This window comes from Cnephaeus nilssonii (genome assembly GCF_951640355.1).
Source record: "Cnephaeus nilssonii genome assembly, chromosome: 2".
Lineage (NCBI taxonomy): Eukaryota > Metazoa > Chordata > Mammalia > Chiroptera > Vespertilionidae > Cnephaeus > Cnephaeus nilssonii.
In genome coordinates, this window is record NC_137073.1 from 13,940,202 (window position 1) to 13,961,190 (window position 20,989).

At 48.9% G+C, this 20,989-nt stretch overlaps 3 protein-coding genes across 8 annotated transcripts in view; 1 reads left to right on the top strand and 2 right to left on the bottom strand.

The window, feature by feature from the left end:
- Positions 1-25: 25 nt before the first annotated feature.
- Positions 26-2,616, bottom strand: TSR3 (TSR3 ribosome maturation factor). The gene is made up of 6 exons (XM_079793275.1): positions 2,415-2,616; positions 2,085-2,304; positions 1,508-1,701; positions 873-1,046; positions 663-726; positions 26-422 (listed from the first exon to the last, which is right to left on the bottom strand). The coding sequence occupies exons 1-6, from the start codon at positions 2,524-2,526 to the stop codon at positions 233-235; spliced, it is 954 nt and encodes a 317-aa protein (XP_079649401.1). The 5' UTR covers positions 2,527-2,616; the 3' UTR covers positions 26-232.
- A 38-nt stretch (positions 2,617-2,654) lies between these two features.
- Positions 2,655-16,307, top strand: GNPTG (N-acetylglucosamine-1-phosphate transferase subunit gamma). The gene is made up of 11 exons (XM_079787386.1): positions 2,655-2,750; positions 2,870-2,927; positions 3,012-3,079; positions 14,801-14,855; positions 14,922-15,005; positions 15,095-15,188; positions 15,270-15,384; positions 15,454-15,536; positions 15,620-15,748; positions 15,839-15,920; positions 16,009-16,307. The coding sequence occupies exons 1-11, from the start codon at positions 2,699-2,701 to the stop codon at positions 16,104-16,106; spliced, it is 918 nt and encodes a 305-aa protein (XP_079643512.1). The 5' UTR covers positions 2,655-2,698; the 3' UTR covers positions 16,107-16,307.
- A 280-nt stretch (positions 16,308-16,587) lies between these two features.
- The window catches only part of UNKL (unk like zinc finger), a 43,946-nt gene continuing 39,544 nt past the window's right edge, over positions 16,588-20,989 (bottom strand). For all 6 annotated transcript variants that reach the window (XM_079787335.1, XM_079787334.1, XM_079787333.1 and 3 more), the window contains 3 exons: positions 20,080-20,282; positions 19,737-19,991; positions 16,588-18,904 (listed from right to left, as the gene is read on the bottom strand). In XM_079787335.1, coding sequence (XP_079643461.1) covers positions 18,749-18,904; positions 19,737-19,991; positions 20,080-20,282 — 614 coding nt within the window. In that variant the 3' untranslated portion in view covers positions 16,588-18,748. The remainder of the gene's footprint in view (positions 18,905-19,736; positions 19,992-20,079; positions 20,283-20,989) is intronic.

The following is a 20,989-nucleotide window of genomic DNA, read 5'->3' on the forward strand; positions in this document are numbered from 1 at the left end:
TGCAAAGAAACAGAGGCTCACGAAGTCTCCCTGCCTGCAGCTTCATTAGGGACTCTGAGGCAGGACCCAGAGCAAGGCTATGATAGAAGCTTCGGGAGAGAACCCGACAGCCCAGTGCTGCTCGTAGATGCAATGAGCCAGGACCGCCAGGCCTGTCGTCGTTCCCACCAGTTCCGCTGCTGTCTCTAGGTTTCCTCATCGCTCTGCCTTGAAAAATACACGCCTGGAACCTTCAGTCTCTCTGCCGTTTCTTGATTCCTTTCCAAACCTCGGCAGGGGCCCTGGCCTCCGACCCCTGCTCCCGAGTCTCCTCCTCTTCTGGGCTGCTGCTGCTGCTGCTGCTGCGGCCTTCATCCTCAGCTTCAGGCCCAAGTTCCTCAGACTCCTCCTCACTGTCACTGTCATCACTGTCCCTGGGCAACCTGGAAGTAGTTGTTTCACTAAAGGCACCATCTGACCCACAAAAGCCCTCAGGCTGAGTACAGATTCCTCATACTCCCCGTGTTCTTGAAACCAAAACCTCTCTCAGTGGGACGTCCATTCCCCCATTTCCACAGTCAACCCTCCCACCCCGTTTCTGCAGAGCAGGAAGGGCCGAGGCCAGGGGCTGAGGACAGCCCTGGGTCTGAGCTGCCACGAAACTGGGAAGCCTAAGGACCTACCGGGTGCCAGCCATGGGCCTGTTGGGATTTGCAAACTCTCGGCCTGAATCCACATCAAAGGGATCTGAACAGAGGGAGCAAAGAGGACAGTGACAGATAGGCGAGCTTTGAGCAGAACCCAGCCATCCACCCCTAGAGCTTCTCAAAGAGGTGGCAGGCATGGAGGGCCCTGGCTCCCACCTGGGGGCTCACATCCCTGCCAGTCCTCACCGATCTCTTCCTCGGGACGCTCCTTCGCGTGGGCCAGGAACTCCTGCTCTGCCTGCAGCACCTCCTCTGGGCCACAGCAGGCTGCATACTTGTCCAAGAGCTGACGGTTCAAGTCTAGGAAGGCCTTGCCCCACTTGAACTTCCGCAGCAAAATGACAGCAAGGTCTGAGAAGCCTGATGCCGCAGAAACGGGACACCCAGGAATGTCGTCAATCCCTTTCCAATCCTGAGCGTGTCCCCGGCGTACCCAATGCTGTCCCAGGAGCTAACAGCGCCTGCCAGACACCATCCTCCAGTCCAGACAGCCCATGCCTGCCTCTGCGGCCCACTGAATCCCCTGCCCATCTGGGCCTCTATTGGGACCATAAGTTCCCTGAGGATGAGCTGAAGGGTGATGGAGGACTCTCAGGGCAGTGGTGCCAAGATAACAGGCCAAACCTGAGTGCTTGCAGGCCAGCTATTCATTTTGCCACCTCAACCCCACAGGGGGAAAAATTTTAGGTGGGAACTGGGATAGAAACCCCGACCTTTCCATCTCAACCACCTCTGCCCACACCCTCACGTTTCTCCTGGGACTTGCTAGTAGAAAACACACTGCTGGGAGCATAGCCAGGCGGCCAGGCCCCGACACTCACCCAGGATGCAGAAGGTAGCCGCAAAAGCCTCCACACAGGACAGTTTGCAGGGCCGGCCATAGTTCACAGGGTTGGCAGCCACCAGGTGGGGCAGCAGCCGAAAGTGACTGCCCCGCATCTTCCCAAAGGGCGTCTCCTCCAGTCTGGCCCAGGAGCAGTCGATGACAGCCACACCCGACTGTGCCACCAGCTGTCTGCCAGGATCAGCATAGGGTTCTGGGGGCCAGCACCACCTTGGTGATGGCCCTAGAACAGGTATGTCCCTGCAGACTAGCCTCACTAGGGATACAATAACATCACTCCCCTGCCTCAAACAACCTCCAGGGGCCCTTTAAAAGCCAAGCTCTGAGGCAGCTAGGGAACTAGAACAGGCTCATTTCTTCACGTGACAAACGTTTGAGATCTACTACATTCTGGGCTCTACGCTAGGCAACTGGGGCAAACTAGATAGGTAGAAATAGGTGAACCCTGACAGGAATGATGCGCCAGAGTCGGGGACTTATTAAGATTAGGGTCCAGGCAGGCACCCCGCCCATTCCCACTCTCTTCCCCCGCCCTCCCGGCCTCTCGCGCCTACCTGTCAGCGGGGGACACGTACTGGGAGCCCATGGGGCTGAGCACGAGGCCGCCGAACCTGTGACCCAGGCGCAGGCAGCGCACCAGGCCTAGGCGGGCCAGCTTGCGGCCGGTGCAGCGCCGGGGGTCGCAGTGGCCCAGCTCCCACATGGCCAGCGTGCAAGGCAGCGGCGCCGGGCTCCGGCTGTCCATGTCCTCGGCCGTCTCTGGCTCCACGGACGCTGCACCGGGCAGAGAATGGGACCGGGTCACGCGCGGCTCCGCCGACCTGCCCCGGGCCTCCGACCCCGGCCCCGGCCCCGGGCCCGCCGCCGGATCACGCCCTACTTACCGCGCAGCGCGACGCTCACTTCCTCGGCGAACGCTTCCAGAGAGCGGCCTGCGGGACGCCGAGTGCGGCTGCCTTCGGCCCCCGGCCCGCGCGCTGCCCTCCGGCGGCCCATCGTGGAAGCTGGGGCCCGGAGACCCGCGGGCGAGCCCCTCTAGGGAAGCCCGGCTACACGCGCTAAGCCTGCGACAGGCGCTACTACTATTTCCGGTGCTCACGTGACCCGGCAGCGCCCACGTGACCCGGCAGCGTCCACGTGACCGCGCGCCCTGCCGGCGCCCGGAGTGATGGCGGCGGCGTTGGCGCGCCTGCTGCTGCTGCTGGCGCTCGCGGCGTTTGGTTAGTGTCCTGCCCCTGGCGCGCCCTGCCCAGGCTCCGGCGACCGCGAGCCCCTTCCCGACGCATCCCCGAGCCCCTTCCCGACCCATTCCCGCCTCCTCACGCCCTGTTCCCCATAGGACCCACGCGCGCGGACGCCGCCAAGATGAAGGTGGTGGAGGAGCCCAACACGTTCGGGTGAGCAGCCTTGCATGGAGTCGCGGGCCGGGCCGAGGGGCGACCCAGGGCCCGGTTTCTTCCTGACCCTACCAATTCCCGCAGGCTCAACAACCCATTCCTGCCCCAGACCAGTCGCCTGCAGCCCAAGAGGGACCCTTCACCCGTGTCTGGTGAGTGCCGCTCCCTGGCCGCTGACGTGGTGGTGGCCAGGAAGGGAGCAGGGTACTGGCCTGGATTCCGGGGTGGACCGGGTCAGCGCTCGGGAGCTTGCTCCAGGGGGGCCAGGTAGGGAAGGACGGCGTCGGATGAGGGGCCCTGGAAGTTAGGGCTTAGAGGCTCATGCATTGGTTTGTCAGCCTTTTACAGTTATTTTTGAGTGCGCGACATTTCAGAACATTCTTGTATCAAGTTAAATAGTTGCCCCCGAACTTAGTACTTTATTTCCTTCTCTGGAGGTGACTTCTGTTAATAGTTTGGTGTCTGTCCTTCCAGACGACTTTTATGCTTTTTCATGCATAAGCATGCAAGTAAAAAACGTGTAGTGTTTTTTTGTGTGGTTTTTGCATTGTTTTTTAAAATAGTACCACTATATAAGTTTGTGCATTTACTGTTGTCATTCACAGTGTGTCTTGTATTCTCCATGGTGGTGGATGTAGGTCTTCATTCTTTTCACTTGATGCTTGGTATTCCATAGGATGGCTCTGCATTCGCTGTTATTAAGCCACTAGAGGCCCAGTGCATGAAATTTGTGCACTGGTAGGGTCTCTAGAGGCTGCTGGCCGCCTGCTGTCTCCACCAGCTGGGACCTCCCTCCCTTTCCCTGGCCGGCCTCACCCTCTGGTCAAACTCCAGTCAAACTCCCCATGGAGAGGACAATTTGCATTTATTATACTAGAGGCTCAGTGCACGAAATTCAGGGGGGGGGCATGTCCCTCAGCCCAGTCTGCACCCTCTCCAATCTGGGACATCCAGCTCACAGTCTAGGACTGCTGGCTCCCAACCGCTCGCCTGCCTGCCTGCCTGCCTGCCTCATTGCCCCTAACCACTTCTGTCTGCCAGCCTGATCACCCCCTAACCACTCCCTGCCAGCCTGATCGATGCCTAACTGCTCCCCTGCTGACCCAATTGCCCCTAACTGCCCTCCCCTGCCGGCCTGGTCGCCCCTAACTGTCCTCCCCTGCAGGCCTTGTCGCCCCCACCTGCCTTCCCCTGCTGGCCTGGTCACCCCTAACTTCCGTCCCTTGCCAGCCTGGTCGCCCCCAACTGCCCTCCCTTGCTGGCCCGGTCAACCCTAACTGCCCTCCCCTGCCGGCCTGGTAACCCCTAACTTGCCTCCCCTGCAAGCCTGGTTGTTCCCAACTGCCTTTCCTGAAGACCTGGTCCCCCCCAACTGCCCTCCCACCCCTGCCGGCCTGGTTGCCCCTAACTGCCCTCCCTCCCCTGCAGGCCTGGTTGCCCCTAACTGCCCTCCCCTGCAGGCTTGGTCCCACCCAACTGCCCTCCCCTGCAGGCCTGGTTGCCCCCACCTGCCCTCCCCTGCTGGCCTGGTCGCACCCAACTGCCCTCCCCTGCAGGCCTGATCACCCCCAACTGCCCTCCCCTGCCAGCCTGATCACCCACAACTGCCCTCCCCTTCCGGCCAACTTGTGGCACCCATCTTGTGATGACGTGAGAGCGGCCAATCTTGTGGCGGCCATCTTGGGACGGTGTCGCGGCGCGGCCATCTTGTAACAACGTCACGCAAGGGCATGACACCACCTAGGCTTTTATTATATAGGATTTATTAGAAAAACAAGCAATAATGTATGGACCGCAGCAAAAACATACTTAGGACTTTAAAACAAGGAAGAGCATAGAACATGGATAGAGAACATGTAGTAGTTTTGTAGTATAACTTGATATCTGGTATTGTGATCCTTCTAACTTTGTTCTTTTTTTCAAGATTGCTGCAGCTATTTGGGTCTGTTTTGGTTCCATATAAATTTTTGGAGTATTTGTTCTAGGTCTGTGAAATATGCTGTTGGTAATTTAATAAGGATTGCATTGATTCTGTAGATGCTTTGGGTAGTATGGACATTTTAATGATGTTGATTCTACCAATCTATGAGCACAGTATATTCTTCCACTTGTTTATATCTTCCTCTGTCTCTTTTTTCAACATCCTATAGTTTTCCGAGTACAAGTCTTTTACCTCCTTGATTAAATTTATTCCTAAGTATCTTAATTTTTTTGTGACAATGGTAAATGGGATTGTTCAATTTCTCTTTCTGACAATTCATTATTGGTATATAAAAATGCCATAGATTTTTGGGTGTTAATTTTGTACATTGCCGCATTCATTTATTAAATCTAGTTTTTTTGTGGAGTCTTTAGGGTTTTCTGTGAACAATATCATGTCATCTGCAACTAAAGAGTTTTACTTGCTCCTTTCCAATTTGGATTCCTTGTATGTTTTCTTCTTGTCTGATCACTGTGGCTAGCACTTCCAGTACCATTGGGATTTGAATATGGATTACATTGAATAACTAGGTCACTTTCAGTAGTTTGAGATCTTAATATTAAATCTTTTATTCCATGGACACAGGAAATCTTTCTATTTATGTATGTCTTTAATTTCTTTCAGCAGTAGCTTGTAGTTTTCAGTGGATAAGTGTTGTGCCTCCTTGAATAAATTTATTCCTAATTTTTTTTTCTTCTATTCAATGTTATTGTAAATGGAATAATTTTCTTAAATTTTTTTTGGATCGTTCATTGTTAGTGTATAGAAACATACTGGGTTTTGAGCATCAATTTTGTATCTTGCAACTTTGCTGAATTTATTAGCTCTAGAAGATTTTTGTAGGGTTTTCTACACTTATAAATATGTCATCTGCAAACATGACAAAATAATTTTACTTCTTCCTCTCCAATTCATTCTTTTATTATTTTATTACTACTACTACTATTATTATTATTTACTACTACTACTACTACTACTACTACTACTAGCCTAATTGCTCTGGCTAGAACTTTCAGAATGAAGTTGAATAGTGAATAGCAGTGCTGTGAGCATCCATGTCTTGTTTCTGATCTTCGGGGGATGCTTTCAGTTTTTCACCATTGAGTGTGATGTTAACTATGGATTGTGCATAGATGCTGTTATCATGTTAAAGAAGCCTCCTTGTCTTCCTCATTTGTGTTTTTTATGGTGAAACTGTTGAAGAACAGGTGCTCCTACAAAGTTGAGATGATCATATGATTATCCCCCCTTTCTGTTAGTGGGGTGTATTAGTTGATTGGTTTTTGTATTTTGGACCATCCTTACATTCTAGGAATAAACCCTACTTGGTCATGGTGTAGAGTCCATTTAATGTGTTATTGAATTCAGTTTGCTAGTGTTTTGCTGGGGCGTTTTACATTAATATTCATAAGGGATGTTGATCTGTAGTTTCATTCGTGCATGGGTGGGGTCCCTCGGCCTGGCCAGGATCCGTGGGAGGTTGGCTGGAGGAGGGGATGTGGCAGGGGAGGGGGGCTCGGGATGTTGGCCGGTGGTGGGGGAGGGACCGTGGGAGGTTGGCCAGCCCTTGGAGGTTGGCTGTGGGAGTGTCTGCCCCCTGGTTGTCAGTGTGCAACATAGTGACTGGTTCAGTAGTTCGGTTGCTTAGGTTTTTATGTATCTAGATTTATTTATTTATTTAAATCCTCACTCGAGGATATTTTTTCCATTGACTTTTAGAGAGAGTGGAAGGGAGAGAGACAGAGAGAAACACACATGTGAGAGAGAGACACATCGATTGGTTGCCTCCCGCATGCCCCTGACCAGGGCTGGGAGCCTGCAATGGAGGTATGTGCCCTTGACCAGAATCGAACCCGGAACCCTGCAGTCCGCAGGCCAATGCTCTCTCCACTGAGCCCAACCGGCCAAGACTTGAATGTTTTTACAGCTATAAATTTCCTTCTTTTTTAAAAAAATTGTTTATAGGAGTTGTCTGTCCTTTTCTCAAGCCGTATTCGTCAGCAGCTTATCTTTTTTTTTTAGTATTTCATTTTATTTTTTTTACAGAGAGGAAGGGAGAGGGATAGAGAGTTGGAAACATCGATGAGAGAGAAACATCGATCAGCTGCCTCCTGCACACCTCCTACTGGGTATGTGCCCACAACCAAGGTACATGCCCTTGACCGGAATCGAACCTGGGACCCTTCAGTCCGCAGGCTGACGCTCTATCCACTGAGCCAAACCAGTTAGGGCTAAATTTCCTTCTTAGCATTGCTTCCACTGTATCCTGTAAGTTTCGGTATCTTGTGTTTTTGTTTTTGTCTGGAAGTATTTTCTAACTTCCCTTGTGATTTCTTCTTTGACCCAGTGATTAAGATTGTACTATTTAATTTCATATACTTGTGAGTTTCCCACTTTTTATTGACTTCTGTTTTTCACTGTGATCAGGAAAGTAACTATGATTTCAGTCTTTTTATGTTTATTAAGAACTAGTTTTGTGTCATAATATATGGTCTGTCCTGGAGAATGTTCCATCTTTTCACTTTCAACCTGCTTGTGTCTTTAGACCTAAAGTGAGTCTCTTATAAGCAATTGGATCTTTTTTATTTTCAATTCATTTGGCCAATCTGTGCCTTTTTTGCTTTAAATATATTTTTATTGATTTCACACAGGAAGGGAAAGAGAAATATTGATCAGCTGCCTCCTGAACACTCCCTACTGGGAATCGAGCTCGCGACGCAGGCTTGTGCCCTGACTGGGAATTGAACTGTGACCTCCTGGTTCATAGATAAATGCTTAACCACTGAGCAACACCAGCCGGGCCAATCTGTGCTTTTTAAAAATATAGGTTTTTATTGATTTGAGAGAGAGAGAGGGGGAGGGAAAGGGAGAGAGAAACATCGATGTGAGAGAGAAAAATTAACCAGTTGCCTCCTGTACACACCCTAACCAGGGATTGAACCCACAGCCTGAGTGTGTGCCCTGACTCGGAATTGAACCAGCAACCTTCTGGTGCACGAGACAACAATCAACTGAGCCACACTGGCCAGGGCCAGTCAGTGCCTTTGAATGGGAGGTTAATCCATTTACATTGAAAGTACGTATAGGCATACCTAGGAGGTGCTGTGGGTTTGGTTCCAGACCACTGCAATGAAGCAACTATTGCAGTGAAGTGAGTCACACGAACTTTTTGGTTTCCCAGGGCATATAAAAGTTATATTTACTATAGTATATTAAGGGTGCAATGTAGCTTTATGTCTACAAAACACTGCACATATCTTAGTTAACAGAAAACATTATTGCCCTGGCCAGTGTGGTTCAGTGGTTAGAGCGTCAGTCTGCACACTGAAAGGTCACAGGTTCAACTGCCCATCAAGGGCACATACCTGAGTAGTAGATTAGATCCCTGGCCCCAGTTGGGGTGTATACAGGAGGCAGCCAATCGATATCTGTCTACTAGTATCTATCTGTCTCTGTCTCTGTCTCTCCCTCCATCTCCCCTCCCACCCTCCCTTCTACTCTAAAAATTAATGGAAAAAATATTCTCAGGTGAGGATTAATAAAAAATAAAAATAAAACCACGAACAGAACAGAGACCCCAAAAATCAACCCAAGTCATTATGCTCAATTAATATTTGACAAAGGAGGCAAGAGAATACAATGGAGTTGAGACTGTCTCTTCAATAAATGGTGTTGGGGAAATTGGACAGTCACATGCAAAAAAATGAAACTAGACTACCAACTTACCCTGTCTACAAGAATAAGCTCAAATGGATAATGGATTTTTTGAGAAGCCATAAAAATTCTAGAAAAAACCATAGGCAGTAAAACCTCAGACACCTCTCGTAGCAATGTGTTTACAGATACATCTTCTAGGACAAAGGAAACTAAGGAGAAAACCAACAAATGGGACTACAGCAAAAGAAACCATCAACAAAATGAAAAGGGAGCCCACTGCATAGGAGAACACATTTGGCAAGGATACATCTGATAAAGGGTTAATATCCAAAATATATAAGGAACTCATACAACTTAACAAAAGGAAGACAAACAACCCAATTAAAAAATGGGCAAAGGATTTAAATTGACACTTCTCCAAAGTGGACATACAGATGGCAAAGACACATATGAAAAAATGCTCAAAGTCACTGATCATCAGAGAGCTGCAAATTAAAACGACAATAAGGTGTCACCTCACACCTATCAGAATGGCTACCATTAACAAATCAACAAATGACAAGTGCTGGCGAGGATGTGGAGAAAAGGGTGCAGACTGGTGCAGCTTTTATGGAAAATAGAAAAAATTATTTATGGAACTGCCATTTGACCCAGTGATCCCACTTCTAGGAATATATCCTAAGAAACCTGAAACACCAATCAGAAAGAATATATGCAATCAGAAAGAATGTTCATAGCAACACAATTTACAATAGCTAAGATCTGGAAACAGCCCAAGTGCCCATCAGTAGATGAGTGGATAAAAAAGCTGTGGTACATTTATATCATGAAGTACTATGCAGCAGTAAAAAAGAAGAATCATTTATCCTTTGAGAAAACATGGAGAGTATCATGCTAAGTGAAATAAGTCAGTCAGAGAAAGACAAGGATCACATGATCTCTCATATGTAGAATCTAAATAACAAAATAAACTGATGAATGGAGTGGATCCAGAGACATGGAAGCATGGAACAGAGTGCGGATTCTCTGAGGGAAGGTGGGGAAGGGTGGGTGGGTGGGAGGTAATCAACCAAAGAGACCTTGTATGCATATAGTATGGTATGCATAACTCATGGACATAGACAATAGGGTGGTGAGGGCCTGAGGCAGGTGGGAGGGGACTAATGGGGGGAAAAGGGGACATATGTAATACTTTCAACAATAAAGAATTATTTTTAATAATAAAATGCAAATCAAAAATAAATAAATACCATCATCTGAGCCTTCAGTGAATCATAATACTTTTTTAAAAAATTTAATAAATCTGTATTGTTCAGATTATTACAATTGTTTCTCCTTTTCCCCCCCATAGCTCCCCTCCACCTGGTTCCCACCCCACCCTCTGCCCTTACCTCCCCCCCACTGTCCTCATCCATAGGTGTACGATTTTTGTCCAGTCTCTGCCCATAACCCCCATACCCCTTTCCCCCTGAGAATTATCAGTCCACTCCCATTCTATGCCTCTGATTCTATTATATTCACCAGTTTATTCTGTTCCTCAGATTTTTAATTCACTTGATTTTTAGATTCACTTGTTGATAGATATGTATTTGTTGTTCATAATTTTTATCTTTACTTTTTTCTTCTTCCTCTACATAAAGAATACCTTTCAGCATTTCATATAATACTGGTTTGGTGGTGATGAACTCCTTTAGCTTTTTCTTGTCTGTGAAGCTCTTTATCTGACCTTCAATTCTGAATGATAACTTTGCTGGGTAGAGTAATCTTGGTTGTAGGTTCTTGCTGTTCATCACTTTGAATATTTCTTGCCACTCCTGTCTGGCCTGCATAGTTTCTCTTGAGAAATCAGCTGACAATCATATGGGTGCTCCCTTGTAGGTAATTAACTGTTTTTCTCTTGCTGCTTTTAATATTCTCTCTTTGTCTTTTGCCCTTGGCATTTTAATTATGATGTCTTGGTGTGGTCCTCTTTGGATTCCTTTTGTTTGGGGTTTTGTGCGCTTCCTGGACTTGTAAGTCTATTTCTTTCACCAGGTGGGGCAAGTTTTCAGTCATTATTTCTTCAAATAGGTTTTCAGTATCTTGCTCTCTCTCTTCTTCTGGCACCCCCATAATTCTGATGTTGGTACACTTGAAGTTGTCCCAGAGGTTTCTTACACTATCTTCAAATTTTTGGATTCTTTTTGCTTTTTGCTTTCCCAGTTGAGTGTTTTTTGCTTCTTTGTATTTCAAATCTTTGACTTGATTCTTGCGTTCCTCTAGTCTGCTGTTGGGTCTCTGTGTAATATTTTTTATTTCATTCAGTGTATGTTTAATTTCTAGTTGGTCCTTTTTCATATCCTCGAGGGTCTTGTTGAATTTATCGGCCTTTTCTAGGAAATTCTTGAAGAACCTTATAACCATGGTTTTGAACTCTATATCCAGTCATTTGTTTTCCTCCATTTCTTTCATTTGTGATCTGTTTCTTTGTCTCTGCATTTTCGCTGCTTCCCTGAGTTGGTAGGGTGGCTTTGTCTGCTAGATGTCCTATATGGGCCAGTGGGTCGGCCTCCCAGTTACCTGAGGTGGACACTTTTGGTGCACCCCTTTGTGGACTGTGTGTACAGCCTTGTAGTTAAGTCTTGATTGTTGTTGGTGTCACTGGGAGAAATTGACCTCCAGGCCAATTGGCAGTGAGGACCCACTGTGTCTATAATGGGAGAACTGCTGCGCTGGAGACATGCTTATGGGGCAGGACTTGCTTCAGTGGGGCTTTGGTGCTCACTGAGTCTGCCTCTTGAATGTGTCACTTATGGATGTGAGTAGTTGAAATCTGATGTCGTCTCACACTGACCACTAGATACACTGCCTTCTGGGTCTCCAATGGGGTGCAGGTCAGCTACTGTCTGAGGCCACCCAGCAGGAGCTACAGTGAGAACTACAGTTTTCTCCTCTTTGCTTGGGGTTTGGAGGTTTTGGAGCTGTCTGACCAGGGCTGCAGTTTGTTGAGTTAAGCTGCGAAAGGGCAGGCCATTTATATGCAAAAGCCGCTGCATGGAGCTTAGGTGGGTTTGTAGATTGTGCGGGGTGGGATCTCAGGGAGTCACTAGGCTAGGGCGTAGCAAACAGCGATGGCTGCCAGTCAGCCGTCTCAGCGTTTCCGCGTTTCCAAGTCCCCGCGTCCTGCGCCCCAGCGCAGTAAACAATGATTGTTGGGCGCACCTCTGCAAGAAAGTCACCCTCACTTTCCAACCCGATGGCAGACAGTCCAGCTTCTCTCCCCGTAGGTGTTTGGGTCCCCAGTGTCTCCCCAGAAACTGGAGTTCAGAGTAATTGGGAGCTTGTCTCCCTTCGGATTGAAAGAAGCAGCGCACCCAGACGCCCGCCGCCAGCCCTATTCGCGCGCCTCCGTACCTCAGCTTTTCAGCGCTTGTGCACGTCTCAATGCTCTTTTCTCTTTCCTTCTAGTTGTAGAACTTCCACTCAGCCAGCTTTCCCGTGGTTCTGGGTGATAGACGTTTTGTCTTTTAGTTGTAGTTTTGAAATTGTTGTGCGAGGCATCAGTTTAGGTGTTTACCTATGCCGCCATCTTGGTTTCTCCCATCATAATACTTTTTAAAAATATATTTTTATTGACTTTAGAGAGAGGAAGGGAGAGGGAGAGAGAGAAACATCAATGATGAAAGAGAGCCATTGATCGGCTGCCTCCTGCACACCCCCACTGGGGATTGAGCCTGCAACCTGGGCATGTGCCCTGACCGGGAATTGAACCATGACCTCCTGGTTCAGAGGTTGATGCTCAACAACTGAGCTATGCCGGCCAGGTGAATCATACTACTTTTGCTGGTGGAGGGTCTTGCCTCGATGTTGATGAAATCACATTATCTGTGAAATGCAATAAAACGAGGTGTACCTATATTGTTAAGAACGGACTTGTAGGAAGCAAATAAAATGACAAAAGTTTGTCTTGTAGTTTTATCCCTTGTTTCTTCCGTTAGTTTTTTGTTGTTAATCCTCACCCAAGGATATTTTTTCCATTTTTAGAAAGAGTGGAAGGGAGGGAGGGGGAATAGAGAGAGAGACACAGAGAGATAGACCTTGATGTGAGAGAGACATCAATTGGTTGCCTTCTGCACACCCCCAACCTGGACAGGGAATTGAACTTGCAACCCAGGTATGTGCCCTTGACAGGAATCAAACCTGTGGCCCTGCGGTGCATGGGCCTAAGCTCTAGCCACTGCACCACACTGGCCAGGGCTCTTCCATTAGTTTTTATTGAATTTTTTTCTTAGGTGACATGTTTGATTTTCCACTTTTTCCCCTTTGTGTATATTTTACAAATAGTTATTTTTATCAGTGGTTACCATGGGGATTATGTAACATCCTCAAGTTCTTAGAGTCTATTTGAATTTATACTATCTTAACTTCAATTGTATATAAAAACTACTCCTACACAGCTGTTTCTCTACCAACCTTGTTTTTACAGATTACCTTTTAAACATTGTGCACATGCTAACATAGATTTATAATTTTTATGCATTTGTCTTAAATTCTGTGTATTTACAAAGCAGAATTGCAGTGCTGGCTTTGTAATTTGCCCTTTACTGGAGGTTATTATAGTCCTTTCATTTTAACTTGAAGGACTCCTTCAGCATTTCTTGTAGGTCAGGTCTAATTGACAATGAACTTTCTCAGCTTTTGTTTACCTTATTTTTGGAGGATATTTCCCCTGGATATAGAATCCTCGGTTGAGTTTTCATCCCACTGCTTTCTGGTTTCCAAAGTTTCTGCAGAGAAATCAGCTGATAGTCTTATTGAAGACAGGTCACTTCTTACGGCTTTCAAGACTTGGTTTTTGACATTAGTCTCTTGGGTCTTGATGTGGGTCTCTTTGAGTTTATTATACTTGGAGCTTCTGGGATTTGGAGATTCATGTCTTTTATCAAATTGGGAAGTTCCTGACAATCATTTCCTCAACTAATCTCTGTCCCTTTCTCTTTTCCTTTGGGGACTCCCATAATGTGTGCCACAGGTTTCTTAGGCTCTGGTCACTGATTCTTTTGTTTGTTCAGATCTGCTGTTGAATCCCTTGTGTGATTTTCATTTCAGTTGTATTTTTCAGCTCCAGAATTTCTTTTTGGTTTCTGTAATTTTTATCTCTGCCCACATCATTTTCCTGATACCCTTTAGTTGTGTTTTCTTGTAGTTTTTGGAGTATATTTAAGATAGTTATTAAAGGTTTAGTAGCCCTGGCTGTGGTGGTGTGGTTCAGTTGGTTGAGCGTTATCTCATGTACCAAGAGGTGGCTGGTCTAATTTCTGGTCAGGGCACACACCTGGGTTGAAGGATTAATCCTCAGTAGGGAGCATGCAGAAGGCAGCCAATTGATGTTTCTCTCTCTCCCTGTACTTCCCTCTCTCTCCAAAATCAATGAAAACATATTTAAAAATAAACAAAGTCTTTAATAAGTCCACTGTTTGGGCTTCTCTCAGGTGGTTCTGTCAGTATTTGCCTTTGAATAGGCAATGTGTTCCTGTTTCTTAGTATGCCTTGCAATTTTTACTGAAAAATGGGCCTTTGCAAACTAACTGGCAAAGGTATCGGTTTTCAGACTGGCTCTACTACGGGGCAGATTTTCACCAATATCTGGCATATTCTGAGTGTAGAGAGCAGGCTGAGGTGCATCTTGCTATTAGGCGTGTACATGTATGTCTTAAGTTCCTCGAGTCTTGCCTCAGACTTCTGAGTCTCTAGGCCCCCCGCAGCTTTCATGAGCAGTGCCCACTTTCCCACCTGAGGTCTGAGGTAGGCAAAACAAAGACCAGTCCTCTGGCAGCACCGAGCCAGGTTGGAATGTTGCAGCCAGGTTGGAATGTTGCAGATAAGGCACGCAGGAGGGTTAGTGGGGAGGCACAAGACAAGAGAAAATGCCTTAACCCTTGTGCTACCAGCTTGAAGGTGCTTTAGTTCTTCTGTCTACTTGGTTGCTGTAAACCTGTTTTTCAGAACTCCTCTTAGGTTAGCCCAGCCTGTTTTGCTTGCTCTTTAGATGTTTCACAGGGAAACGAGCTTGGAGCTTACTTAGTCTAAGTTTTTGCTGACATCACCCCAACTCTCGTGCTCCATTTTTAAAGTTTAAACCAACCTTTTTCCTGAATGGCCCCGTTTTGTGGGTTGTCAGTTTTTTCTGCCTGGTCTGCTTTTCCACATGCCTGCTCTTACACTGGACTCAGCCTGGTGCATTTCCCCCTTCTAGGGCCTGCGCATCTCTTCAGACTTTCTGGCAAGTGCTTCAGCCTGGTGGAGTCCACGTGAGTGAGGGGAGGGGTGGCAGGGGCGGGGGCTGGGAACAACCCTGACAGCAGCTGTACCCCCAGGTACAAGTACGAGTTCTGCCCATTCCACAACGTGACCCAGCATGAGCAGACCTTCCGCTGGAATGCCTACAGTGGGATCCTCGGGTGAGCTGGGTATGGGGATGAGTAAATAGCTACAGGCTCCTTGGTGTGGTGCGCTCCCCCAACCCAACTTATGCTCTGCTCCTCTTCAGCATCTGGCATGAGTGGGAAATCGCCAATAACACCTTCAGCGGCATGTGGATGAGGGACGGTGACTCCTGCCACTCCCGGAGCCGGCAGAGCAAGGTGCAGCTGTGTAGGGTGTGCCTTGGGGTGGAGGGTGGGGGGTGGCTGCTTACCCACCTACCAACCAAGGTTTCCCCCCAGGTGGAGCTTACCTGTGGAAAAAGCAACCGATTGGCTCACGTGTCTGAGCCAAGCACCTGTGTCTACGCGCTGACCTTCGAGACGCCCCTCGTCTGCCATCCCCACTCCTTGTTAGGTAGGCTGCTGGAGCCCTGGGAGGTGGGGTGGAGGGGCTCAGCTGAGTCTGGGTTCTCTTGGATCTTAGTGTACCCAGCCCTGCCTACGGCCCTGCAGCAGAGGTGGGACCAGGTGGAGCAGGACCTGGCCGACGAGCTAATCACTTCCCAGGTGAGGTGCTGCGGTGGGCACCCCCGTGGGTGGGTGCGGCACAGCGACGAACTGGGTGTTCCCTCCTCATCTTTGACCTGCAGGGCTATGAGAAGCTGCTCAGAGCGCTTTTTCAGGATGCTGGCTATTTAAAGGCCCCAGAAGAAAGTGAATCCACACAGGAAGGCGGTGGTCAGGGTCTGGTGTTTGAGACCTTGGAGAGCTGCAGTAAGGTACAGATTGGGAGGGTGGGAGCCGAGTTCTCTGGACACCGACGGCCTCCCACCGAGGGGCCTGACGTGCCCTTCGAACTTCTGTTTCAGGCACATAAAGAACTATCAAAGGAGATTAAAAGACTTCAAAGTGTGCTGACCCAACATGGCATCTCCTACACTAAGCCTGTGGGTAAGTCGCACCTGGGGGGCCAAGCCCACCTTGGGACCTGCTGCCTGTGAGCCAGATCCTGACCTGTCACCTCCTGGTGTTTTGGTAGAAACTTCCAGCTCTGAGCACTTGGGCTCCAAGATACCCACAGACAGGACAGCAGAGCAGCTACTTGGCAACCCAGGGTTGCTTGGGAACACCTTATGACCTGGGATGGGGCTGAAGACAGACCAGACTGGCATCCTGTAGCAGGAAGGAGGAGCAGGCCGGGACCTAGTGCAGAGCGAGAAGTCCCGGGAAAAGCACGCGCCAGGCAGAGGATGTGCTTCCTCTGTGCCTTCCAGGCCAGTGGCTCTCAGGATTGGACTCAAAGATACAGACAAATAAAGATTCAAAGTTTTAATTCCATACTGATAAAAATAATTCCATGAATTCTGTAAACCATTGCATAAATGCTGTAGTGTAAAAAAATTTAAACAGGTGTTAACAACTTTAAACAATTCACTAAAGTAAATGATTATGCCTTATAAATACTACCTTCTGGGTTAAGATAATTCCATTCCAATAACATTCTCATCTAAATACTCAGAACGAACATACAGATTGGGGCTTTCATAAATTAGTCCACATGAAGCGTCCACACACCGAGTTGAGGTTTGCTGATCAGCTGCACGAGTAGTATGACAAGAATATTCCTGCTAATATTGAACACTAGAGCTGAGAGACACTGAGCACCACACGGCTTTCACTGCTCCACCCAGCACTCCCCTCCCACCCAGAGGGGGTGGAGAAGCCCCTAAGCCTGTGAGGCCTGCAAAGGGTGGCTCCCTCCTAAGATCAGGGCCACTGCAGCGGGGGAGGACCCCAAGGAGCAGCCCCCTGGGAGCGTACCACAGTGACAGCCCTAACTGCGCCCGGCACCCTGGGAGTTCCATTGTGGGTGGTTCTTTGGTCTTCCCACCACACGTCTATTCTCAGAGCCAGTCCTGACTGAGAAGGGTAAGTGCTCAAGGGCTGCGCCCCAACCCCAGCTGTGGAACCCCTGTGAGCACTATACCTATGGCCCCCAAACTCCACAGAACTGACCGGAGTAGCTTATAAATAGACCTAAAGCTTAATTGTTCTTAATTGTTTATAATTGTAAAATGTCTAGGCTAGATATCAGTAATAAACACTGTCCTGTTATCCCCAAAAAGGCCGAAGGCCTAACATGGAAAACAAGTGCATAAATATTAATAAAAAATAATTTTAAACAGTGATAACAGTAGCACAAAATATACGTAATTTCTAAGACCTAATAAATCATTATCACTATAATTAAAAACAAGGATTTATTAAAACCAAGTCAATAGTTAACCTTTAGTAGCACACTAGCTGTGGAATGTCATGGATCCACCTTTAAAATGATAACTTTTTATCAGTTTGTCTTATGTTAAAAAATGTTTTAAACTTATTATAGTAAATACATTCTAATTTGGTCACTGATAAAAGTTTTTACCTAGTCACTTTGCACTTTAAAAATGCTATTAAAACTCTTTGGCAAAGCCCCAGGCAAGTAGAAACACAAGTGTTCACTTCCAGGCTAGAGGGCCAGTACCTGCTCCTGCCTCCCAAATGGCAGGCTCTGTGAAGATTTCCTCACAGCAATCTAGATGGGCCTCACTGAGCAAAGTTGGGGTAAACTACAGGCATCTTTTACTTCTTCCCAGATTTCTAGAAAAAAAAAAAAAATGACCCATTGTAGACCAGAGAAGATTCAGGTCATCACTAAAATCAGACCCGTTCTCGGGCATTTCTTCCTTGGACCTGAAGCCAGGCTGCTACTTGGGGGCCAGGGACCAGCATTAGAGCCAGGTCCTCAGGGCAGCCCCCTGCCCTAGCACAGCGGCCAGGTCCTCACGGACGACGGATAATACCTAGACACACAGTTCAGACAACAATGTCAAAAGTGTCGCCTGAAGTCGAATGTGCTGAAGATTGGCGAGCCTGTCCCACTCTGGCAGGAGTCCCGGTGGTCCCAGGTGTGGGGAGTGCTCAGGGGCCAGCCAGGGTGCCCAGCAGCCAGCTCCAGGAAGCTATGCAGAGCGGCTCTAAAATAGATGTACCCCCTTGGTTGCACTTTTCACTAGTATCAAATTGTCTTACAAAATTTCAAGGGAGAAAGTAAAACCAAATGAACCATTCTCCTTTTGCAAGGCACAGGCACTTAGAAAACGTGGCCACGGGTCAGAGATGCGTGACTGAGCGCCCTCATTGCACTGTGTTGGGAAATAAAACTCCAATTAGTGTGCGCGAGCACATGGTTAGGAACAGTTCCTTTCATAAAATTAAAAACATCTAAATGTATGTCTTTCAATAACCACTCTGCTATAAATACTATTTGCACTTAATTTAAAACCTATAAAAATCCTAGGCATTTCTCACTACTAGATAAATGCTCATTTCATAAGTACTAATTTCAGAATATGAAATCTAATATATTTACCATACTATGAATTACCATAAACTGATAGGAAATATTTTAAGTTCACAGTACAATACAAAGCTTCATATGCATATTAAAAAGACATGAACCTAGAAAGCAGCTTACAGCAGCTGAGACCGTCCACGTCAATTCCTCTGTTTACAAAGTGCTTGGCCGGGACGTGAACTCCCAGGATGTGGTCACAGTAGTGTCAGGACCGCAAACCCCATGGAATTACTGTGCCCACCCAAAACCTGGGCTGCGGGCAGGTGGGTGCTGTGGGTTTGCCTTTAAGGTCTACGAGGAGAATACCATGAAACTGGATGCAGCTGGGCCGGGATTCCGACGTCGGTGGCACCAGGAAGTGAGGCCACCATGGCTGCTGTCACCACTGGAGGGGCTGCCCCTCGCAGTAGGGGCACTCGGGCGCACTGGCCACACAGGGCTCACAGAGCACACGGTGCTGGCAGGGCTGCAGGACGGCGCCGCGGGCCGGCTCTCCGCACACCACGCACTGCTTCGCTCTGAGCTGGAAGATCACCTGCAGGTGAGAAGTCGGCGGGTCACAGAAAGCCCCTTCCCACCACTGGCGCCCAGAGGTGACTGGAGAACACGTGAAGATGACGGCTAGCCCAAGAAGGCTCAGGACTGGGATGGACACCCCCAGGAACACAGAGACGGAGGTAGAGCTGCTTTTCCACAAGACCTTGGCCTGCGGGGCCACGCCTGCGTGGGAAGGACCAGGCCAGGATGGAGGCCCGTGACCTGTGGCTGGGGAGTCCAGATTTGGGCTCAGTGGAACCCTGACCTGAGACCCAGCCCTCTAACTAGGGGAAGAGGCACAGCCCAGGGACAGTGCCTCGAGGTGAAGCGATCAGGTATGTGCACTGCAGCCAGACTTTGGCCACAGTCAGCAGAGGAGGAGGAGAGTGTCAAGAGGCAGGGTTTTAGAACCTTCCAGATGCTCCGAGTTCTAACAAAATGCCCTGGTGTGGGAGAACTTTCTAGCTGAGCTGAACTCCAGGTTTTTGCTACTCCAGAAAAAATAACAAAATCAGGCAAAGAGGTGATCAGTGACACGCCTCAGACATACACCATGGTTCCAACTGTGTGGGGCAAGAGGGGCGTGATTCTATCCATGAGGGTACAGGAGGGGGTAACGTAGAAGATTCCAGAAAGGAAGGGGAGGGCCAGACTGGCAGGAGAGGTGGTGCACACACTCCTGGGAGCAGAGCGTGAGCTGCCATCTGAGGAGCCAACGAGAAGGACCGCACGGGAGGAGGAGGAGTGGTAGGCCAGGTCCCAGCCATCGTGTCCCACACACACTGCCAGGGCAGACATCAGGTACCTTGGAAGCTGAAGCCAGGACTCACCCCGTCCACCGCCTCCAAATCCAGGCGGAGCTGACTCTGCAGCGACTGTAGCTTGGGCAGCGAGATGGCACTGATGTCGCTGCAGCCTCGCAGCCCTGGGAGTGTGGATATGCCCCGGCCTTCCAGCTCCTCCTGCAGCTGCCTGAACTGGGCCTCCACCTCCTCCTTCTTCTGCAGTGCCAGCTGCCGGGCACTGTCCGCTGCCAGCGCACGCTCCTTGGCCTCCTTGGCCTCCCGCTGCCATGCGTCACAGGCCTGAAACCCAGGGGGCTGTAGTGGCTGGCAGGGGGCACCCTGCATATACACTGGTCTCCCCTGAGCTTGGCACCTCCCCAGGACTCACCTGCTTCACTTGCTGCCAGGACTCCTCCCACTGCCTGATCTTCCTCTTGGCCTCGTCCAGCTGCCGCCTGACCCGTGCCAGTTCGGCGCCATTTGGACTTGCACTTGCAGTGGATGTGGGGCCGGCATTCAGAATGGGGGACGGGCTGGGAGAGAAGCTGCCGGAAACAAAGTCCCAGATGCTCCCAGGGACGCCATTCAAACCTGAGTATGGAGGAGACAGAGGTCAGCCCAGGCGTGCTGAGACTTCACAGACACCCCGGGCAGGACCTGGGACCTCAGGGGCTCCACAGACAAGGCTGCTGCCCTGACCTTGCAGCCAGGCCCCCCTCCAGCCACCTGTGGGGTTTAAACAGAAAATGAATTCAAAGTTCCTGTGACTGCAGCCGGTGGAGCAGGACTTCTCACACTCTGGTCCCAGGAATCTTTGACACGTAGGATCCTGAGGCCCCCAGGGAGCTTTGGTTTAAAGAACTCCCACAATAGAAAACGTGATACTTGTTGATAGCGTGGTGTGTCACTTAACAACAGGGGAAACAGAAATGCACCATCAGGCAATTTCATCACTGTGTGAGCATCACGGGGTGCACTACACAAACGGAAATGGTCTAGTGTAGCCCACCACACACCTGGGCCGTAGGTACAGCCTATTGCTCCTAGGCTGCAGGCCGGTACCGCCTGTGACTGTACGGAATGCTGTAGGACACTGTGACACAACGGTAAGTTTTTGTGTATCTAAACATACAAAAGATACAGTAAAAATACAGTATAAAAGGTAAAGAGTGGCACTCCTGGAGAGGGCACTTAGTACTGAGCTTGCAAGCCTGGACGTTGCTCCAGGTGAGTGAGTGGTGAGTGAGGCCCAGGTTATTACTGCCACAACTGCAGACTTCACAAACACTGTCCCACAC

What these genes read in the sequence shown, in the direction of transcription:
- TSR3 (XM_079793275.1), bottom strand. Translation starts at nt 2,526, where the DNA reads ATGGGCCGCCGGAGGGCAGCGCGCGGGCCGGGGGCCGAAGGCAGCCGC. An exon ending in AGTGAGCGTCGCGCTGCGCG is followed by an intron (nt 2,305 to 2,414) that starts GTAAGTAGGGCG and finishes TGCCCGGTGCAG; the next exon opens with CGTCCGTGGAGCCAGAGACG. An exon ending in GGCTACCTTCTGCATCCTGG is followed by an intron (nt 1,047 to 1,507) that starts GTGAGTGTCGGG and finishes CTGCGGCATCAG; the next exon opens with GCTTCTCAGACCTTGCTGTC.
- GNPTG (XM_079787386.1), top strand. Translation starts at nt 2,699, where the DNA reads ATGGCGGCGGCGTTGGCGCGCCTGCTGCTGCTGCTGGCGCTCGCGGCG. An exon ending in GCTGGCGCTCGCGGCGTTTG is followed by an intron (nt 2,751 to 2,869) that starts GTTAGTGTCCTG and finishes TGTTCCCCATAG; the next exon opens with GACCCACGCGCGCGGACGCC. An exon ending in CCTTGGAGAGCTGCAGTAAG is followed by an intron (nt 15,749 to 15,838) that starts GTACAGATTGGG and finishes CTTCTGTTTCAG; the next exon opens with GCACATAAAGAACTATCAAA.